The sequence below is a fragment of the Portunus trituberculatus genome, unplaced genomic scaffold (genome assembly GCF_017591435.1).
Source record: "Portunus trituberculatus isolate SZX2019 unplaced genomic scaffold, ASM1759143v1 PGA_scaffold_523__9_contigs__length_663829, whole genome shotgun sequence".
NCBI lineage: Eukaryota > Metazoa > Arthropoda > Malacostraca > Decapoda > Portunidae > Portunus > Portunus trituberculatus.
In genome coordinates this window covers 164,532-172,031 of record NW_025541692.1, presented here as the reverse complement: position 1 = coordinate 172,031, position 7,500 = coordinate 164,532, and the positions used below count along the sequence as shown (strand labels likewise).

The following is a 7,500-nucleotide window of genomic DNA, read 5'->3' as shown; positions in this document are numbered from 1 at the left end:
TGGCGCAAGAAGGCATAAGGAATATCATCTGGGCCAGGAGAAGAGTCATGACACTGGGACAAAGCAGTCCGCAACTCGGAGGCAGAGAAGGGGACATTATAAGACTCCCCTCCTGTGGAAGAAAAATTTATGCCGAGAGATTCCATTCTCTGGCGGTGACGTGCGCCTGGAGCTGCAGGATGCCTCCGGGAAACACTGGCAAAGTGCTCCGCGAAGAGGTCGGCGACAGTCCTAGGGTCTGCCACCGTTCGCCCAGCAGACAACAAAACTGGTGGGGGAGGAGCAGAATACTTCCCAGCAATTCGGCGGACTTTGTTAAAGACATCCGTAAGAGGAGTGTGGGCATTAATGGAAGACACATAAGCTTTCCAAGAGGCTCTTTGTGCCTCTTTCAAAATGCGGCGGGCCCGAGCTCGGCAGCGCCGAAAAGCTTCCAGGCACTGCGGGTCCCCACGATGTCGCCGGAGACGAGAGAAAGCTGCCCGTTTCTCTTTCACCGCTGCAGTGCATGCTGCGTTCCACCAAGGAACGGGACGCTTAGTAAAGCGACCTGACGTCCTAGGGATTGTCTGAAGCGCTACTGAAATTAAAAATCGGTAAAATAATCAACAGCCTCAGCACAAGTAGAAAAGTCAGCCAGCGGACGGATAAAAGAGCTAAGGTCTGTGAATCGAGGCCAATCTGCCTTGTCTAAAACCCAGCGTGGGGGCCGGGACTGTGGCTCAGATTTCACAGATTCTAATAAAATCGGAAAGTGGTCACTACCGTGTAAATCTGGTAGGACCCGCCAATTAAAATCAAGGAAAGAATTAGATGTACAAATAGAAAGATCGATAGCTGTAAAAGTCCCAGTAGGACTATGGAAATGTGTAACATCCCCAGAATTTAAAACCTCCAATCCCTCATCCTCAATAAAAGAACCGATTAAAACCCCACGAGGATTACTAGCACCTTCATCCCACAATGGGTGACGGCCGTTAAAATCTCCCAACAAGAGGAAGGCGGAGTCAGCTGACGCACCAGGCCGTCAAGCTCACCCCTGGAGACAGGAAGCCGAGGAGGAGATATAAACTGCAGATGGTGTACAGTCGTCCCATAAAGACCTTAACAGCAACCACCTGAAGGGAGAGTTAAGTTGTACCGGGATAACAGGTATATCCTGACGGACTAGAATAGCTGTGCCACCGTGGTGGCCCTGGTCAGGAAAGGAGTGTTAAAAAGGCACGATAGCCAGGAGGACTAGAATAAGTACTATCACCTATCATAGTCTCTTGTAGAGCTACACAGGCTGGAGAGAACTCCGACAGCAAAGCTCGGAGTTCCCCACGAGGCGCGAAGGCCTCTACAGTTCCACTGTAGAAGCTTGAAGACGACTATTTGGGTGCAGTGGACGAGCGAGCCTTTTGAGGCTGCCCGTGACTGACCTGACTAGAAATAATCAAACGACGAGAAGACACCGGGGTTGAGATGTGCCGGGTCGTTGGACCGCAGCCTTTCGGCTTATCGGTGGGTGATGCGAACTATCATCACTTTTACCGGTCCTCGGAGGACGAGGATCAGGCTGGACTGCACTTTCCGATACAGTGGGTCCACGAGGGACGGCTGTGACAATATCATCGGACGTCTCCATGCTCAGACCGTCCTCATCACAAGAAGCCCGATCTGAGACGGAGGGCGTCACAGAGGCTGGACAGAAACTACTGGAGCTACCATTGCAGAACGGTCCCTCGAGGACTCACGATCACGTACACCGGGAGAAACTTAGACTGTTTAGGCTGAGCTAAATCTATCGACTCCGCAGAGCCGCGGTGCCGTTTGGTCAGGCCCTTCAAAGGCTTAGGCGATACAGGTGGCAAATGGACATCCACTACATGGGTGACTTTGGTCAAGTCCGTATTTGTCTCGTCACTTCTAAGAGTTGACTCAACCGAGTCATCGGACAATAGGGCAAACCTATTGGCCAAATGAACAGGACCACCCGCCCCAACAGAGCGAGAGGTAGCAGGAGTTGTCGTCTTCGGACCGGCAGACTCAGCAGAAGAGCGAGCGGCCAATGAAGCATAGGATGTCGCACCAGTACCGTCCTTCTGGCGGTACAGGAGTTCACGGCGGGCGCTACCTGAGGCTGATGAACTGAGTGTTAGCAAGCTAGAATGTCCTGCTCCAGGCGATACCTGGGGCATTGCCTGGAACGTACCTGGTGAGCATCACGGCAATGGAAACAATAAGCTGCACCATTGCAATGCTCCTCTGAATGTGAGTCGAGTGCAGAGCAATTACCACATCGGGAAGCTTCCTTACACGAGCTTTTGCCGTGACCGTACCCATAGCATGAGAAGCACTGAAGAGGACGGGAAATAAAACGCCTCACCCTAAGATTAATAGGTCCGATATTAACACGGTCAGGAGGGTGGAGCCAAAAAAGGTGAGAAGGACCATGTTGGAGGAGTTCCTCATCTTAGTCACCTTTTGCACTGAGGTAGGACACATTGCTAGTATTTCCTCCTCTGGAAATTCATAAAGGTCTTGACTATAAACACAACCTTTACTATAATTAAAGGTGGGATGAGCCTTAACAGTCTCAAACATGCTGTCAGAAGGGCATGGGAGATGTTGCAACATCCTCGCTTGTGTAATATCTTTAGCTCGCACTAGCACCCCTTTACCATATTTCTTGAGGTTTCCCTCAGGAATCGTGCCGATTTCTTTGGACAGGTACCGGGAGGCATGGATGAAATTCCCACGCCCATTTCTATAGTACGCCACAAACCAACGTGGAGGCGGAATCTGGCGGACTTCAGGAACTGAATTCTCTAAATAGTTTTCAAAAACATTTGGGATGTAATCCATGTCACTGTCTGAAATATTACGTGACTGGAGAAATTCAGTTTTAAAGCCATGGCCGGCGAGAGATGCTACATGTTCATAAGCTAAACGGGCTTCATCACATGACATAAACGTCACATAGCAGCGGTTAGAAGGAAAGTCCTTATCATAAACCAGTCGAATGCGAACAACCTTGAGAAGTGAGTGCAAGGCATGATAGGAAAATGATGGATTAACATTTACCATTACAAGAGAGTCATATGCAGCAGAAATGCGTCCCTCAGAAGAACTTCCAGAACAGGAGACTGCTGTGGGAGGCCCTTGTGGAGGGGAATCCACCTCCTTCCTTACTCAGACCTGAAGATGACGTCTCGTGGGCTAGGTCAGCCACCTCACGAGAACCTGAATGTTTTTTGTGTTTTCCCATAAAAAAAACAGTTACACAAAAGATTGGCTCCAGGGGCAAGGGAAACCACCTACTGGGACTACAATGGGAGGAGCGCTGGCTGCCGTGGACGGGTACCTCGTCCCCATGCGGACCAGTCGTTTTAAAAAAAGGCCCCACATGATACGAATGTTTGTCCACGACAGAGCTGAGACCCCTCCCAAAGCATCCCAGCCTGGACACCCAACCATCCAGCACAGGACGGCTCCTATTGGGCGATCCCTCCAGCGGGTGGCTCCGCTGGTCCACTGGCAGCCTACGTAGGAACCATTTAGTCTGGCCCCTCACTGGCGACCGTACTAGCATGGGTAGCCCTCTTCCCCTCGAAAGGGCAGAGCAGGGGCCTAAGTCCCCTCTAGCCTAGCTCGCCAGGTCACAGGGGCACGCAAGCCCCCCCACCACGACAAGGCGGTTCCCATCTGGGGGGGCACCCGGCCGGGGAATCGAACCCCGGTCATCTGGCTTGTGAAGCCAGCGCTCTAACCACTGAGCTACCGGGCCGTGTGTGTGTGTGTGTGTGTGTGTGTGTGTGTGTGTGTGTGTGTGTGTGTGTGTGTGTGTGTGTTGAGTTGGGAGTCAGTGCAGGAGGTATTGGCATATTGCAAGTAGAAAGGATGAGATAGACAGGTGAACAGAGTGTAGCGAGTGTAGAGAGTGTACCTTTATTGAGTAGAGGATGAAGGTAAAGAGAATGAAGGCAGGTACTCCTGGGAGAGGATTCCTGTTGATGTGATGAGCCATCAGTCAGTTCTGTGTTGTTCAATGGGTACAATTGTGAAGGTATCGCGACATTCATGCATTGTGGCTCACACATAAACATGAAAGCCACACTCATTTTCCAAACAACACTAATAACATTGCAATGATCATTACTACTATTACAGTACAAGTAATAATGGTCATTATGTACATTGTTATTGTCATTGCCATTGTTAGTAGTAAGGTGGGGCAAGAAAAGTTGAAATGGCTCAACGTGGTGGCCTGGATCCTCTCATTCGAATTGAGAGAACTTGACCCCGGCAAAGTGAAGTGACGGTGATATCCTGTGTGGGCTTTATTACACTACATAATACATGTACAGTGTACTAACCACAATATTGGCCTTTTGTCTCTTTTCTTGTTATACACCAAGAAGTGAAAGAAACAATAGGTATAACAATGAGGGACAAGAGGAGTGTGGTACGAGTATTAACATGTGTGCTACGGAACACTAACAGGCGGGGGCGGGAAGAACAGGTGAGAGAGGATATATTGTTGATAGGTAAGAATTGAGCTCATCTTATTTACAAATGCCATTAATGTTGAGGAAGCCGTACATGGACTTTATAATATCGAAGTCGTTATCGTGACTGGAGTGGCAGCTTTCCTCTTCTAAATCACTAAAAAGTGTATCAAAAAGATTTTACATTGTTAACATTCATAAGTATAACAGTAACAGTGACAGCAACAGTGTGCTACTAGTAAAGACAACTCTACCAGTAACAGTGACAGCAACAATGTGCTACTAGTAAAGACAGCTCCACCAGTAACACTAATAATCAAGCTAATCATAACAATAGCAACAATAATAATAACAACAACAATAATAATAATAATAATAATAATAATAATAATAATAATAATAATAATAATAATAATAATAATAGAGCAATAAAATGGTATGAGATAAAAATCCATCAGTTTTTATCTGTCTAAGAAGAATGCAGTAAAATAACACACTAAAGGAGGATATCTCTTCACAAACAAGGTCAGATTTGGACCTGCGTGAATATTAACTCTCTCTCTCTCTCTCTCTCTCTCTCTCTCTCTCTCTCTCTCTCTCTCTCTCATCCCCTTGATTAGTGAGACACATTTTTACCTTGAGAGTTGTGTAGGATTAGATCATTTTATTGACATTAGGAAGGCTGTCTGGAGATGAGAAGATTGATGTCCAGAGTGTTCACTGTTTCAATCCCCACAGAAGGCTCTGAAGGTGTATCAAATCACCAAATAGTAAACACAATTAATATGGAAAGGCGTCACGCTACTCAAAGGGTTAACCAACTGTGATAGTATGATTTATAATATCATGGAGAGAGGCCAGGAGAGAGGAACACACACACACACACACACACGGCCCGGTAGCTCAGTGGTTAGAGCGCTGGCTTCACAAGCCAGATGACCGGGGTTCGATTCCCCGGTCGGGTGGAGATATTTGGGTGTGTCTCCTTTCACGTGTAGCCCCTGTTCACCTAGCAGTGAGTAGGTACGGGATGTAAATCGAGGAGTTGTGACCTTGTTGTCCCGGTGTGTGGTGTGTGCCTGGTCTCAGGCCTATCCGAAGATCGGAAACAATGAGCTCTGAGCTCGTTCCGTAGGGTAACGTCTGGCTGTCTCGTCAGAGACTGCAGCAGATCAAACAGTGAATTACACACACACTCACACACACACGTGTATCTATTTACCTAGAGTCCTTTTTTTTCACACTGCACAGTTCCAACCACTTCATTGAAGAGCAGTGAACGTGAGCAGCCCTGCTGAAGAACCACCGACATGGCCGACCACGCCCACTCCACCTCCGCCCCCACCCCCGCCCCCTCTACCACCGCCGCCCCTGCCACCTCTAACACCGCCGCCCCTATCCCCTCTATCATAACCACCTCCTCAACCACCACCGGCACCGTCTTCACTGCCACCCCTACCCCCTCCACCTCCCCCGCCCCACCTACTGCCGCCGCTGTCCCCTCCGCCACCGTCGCCCTTTCCTCCAGAGCCGCTCCTTCCACCGCCCCCACCCCTTCCGCCAGCACTGTTGCCCCCGTCCCCTCCAGCGCTGTTGCCCCCGCCGCCGGCGTGACGGTGGATTATGCGCGTGTGAAGCTGGTGTGTATCTTGATGGGTCCTGGAGCAGCCGTGCTCCGTCACGCCCTGAAATGCGGCACAAACAAGGCCCCCTCCGTCACCCTCCTGGACCACCTGGCCAGCCTCCCACCCTCCTCGACGGCCAACTACCACCGCCTGAACGGTGAGAGGAAGAGGAAAGCCTTCAATTCTGATGAGAAGAGAACGATTGGCAATGACCCATCTTGCCAGACCTTTGATATAACACTGCTGTACAAGAGCATAACACTGGCCTGTGAACGTGTGGCACCACTCAATGATGATGCACGCTGGAAGGATCCGACACTCATGGAAGGACGCCTCAACAAAATCAAGGGCGAAAGAAACGCCTGTGTCCACGAATGGTCCCAGACAATAATGGATGAAGACCAGTTCAAGAATAAAGTTGAGGAACTGAAGGAGGACTTCGAAACAGCCCTTGAGTTGGTCAGGGACAGGTACGGAGTCTGTGCCAGGAGACCAACACTCTCATTGACACCATGAAAGTACAGATTAAAGATGTGATACAAGCGTTCACTGAAAGAGTCATCCTCAATATGACTTTTGACAAAAAACTTGCATTATTAAAGGAAGTGACACCAGGTCACCTCAAAGATCGTTACAGACACTTTGAGTGCTTTGACCCGCTGTCCTTCCTGTCGGGATCCAAAGAACGGGTCCATATCGAAATTGTTTACACCAAAATTGTCCTTCAACAAGAAAACACACCACTTGATATAGATTCTCTGGATATATTAAAAGCTTTGAGGGAGGGGTGCCAGCCCTTCCCGCCTGTCCAGGATGACAGGCCGCGCCTCGCAGTGGTGAGCGGCATCGCCGGGAGTGGCAAGACCACCCTGCTCACCTTCATGGTGTCAGAGTGGCGCAGGGAAGAGTGTGACCGGCGCGTCAAACATCTGGAGGAGTACGACATTGTGCTCAGAATACTGTGCAGGGACAAACATGCCGAGGACCTGGAGACATTCCTGCGCCTGGTCCTCCCGCCCAGTCTGTCGGTGTTTGGGGAGCCCCTTGTGAATTACCTGGAACGCTGCAAGGTGCTCTTCCTCATAGATGGCCTCGATGAGATGAACCAAACCTCCGAGAAGCTCGTCACTAATGTTATGACCATCGCCACATGTAACAAACAGTTCTCGATAATCGTCACCTCACGCCCAGAGCGAGTGGACTGGCTGTTGAGGCGTTATGGACAGGACTATCGCCTATCGCAGCTGTCCATCGAGGGGATTCCCGTCACTAAGAGGACAGAATTTGCACTGAAATACTCCACCTCCTCCACAAACCAGGAGAGGCTGAAGGAGTTCATGGCACAACAAAAGTACCATAAGTTGTTTGAGCTTCCCCTCAAC

General features: G+C 49.7%; 2 protein-coding genes across 3 annotated transcripts in view; both read left to right on the top strand.

The window, feature by feature from the left end:
- Positions 1-6,223, top strand: part of LOC123500962 — a 112,564-nt gene extending 106,341 nt beyond the window's left edge. The window contains exon 3 of the mRNA XM_045249515.1: positions 5,745-6,223. Coding sequence (XP_045105450.1) covers positions 5,745-5,772 — 28 coding nt within the window. The 3' untranslated portion in view covers positions 5,773-6,223. The remainder of the gene's footprint in view (positions 1-5,744) is intronic.
- The window catches only part of LOC123500964 (NACHT, LRR and PYD domains-containing protein 1 homolog), a 38,421-nt gene continuing 37,057 nt past the window's right edge, over positions 6,137-7,500 (top strand). For both annotated transcript variants that reach the window (XM_045249516.1, XM_045249517.1), the window contains exon 1: positions 6,137-7,500. This exon is cut by the window's right edge and continues 988 nt beyond it. In XM_045249516.1, coding sequence (XP_045105451.1) covers positions 6,631-7,500 — 870 coding nt within the window. In that variant the 5' untranslated portion in view covers positions 6,137-6,630.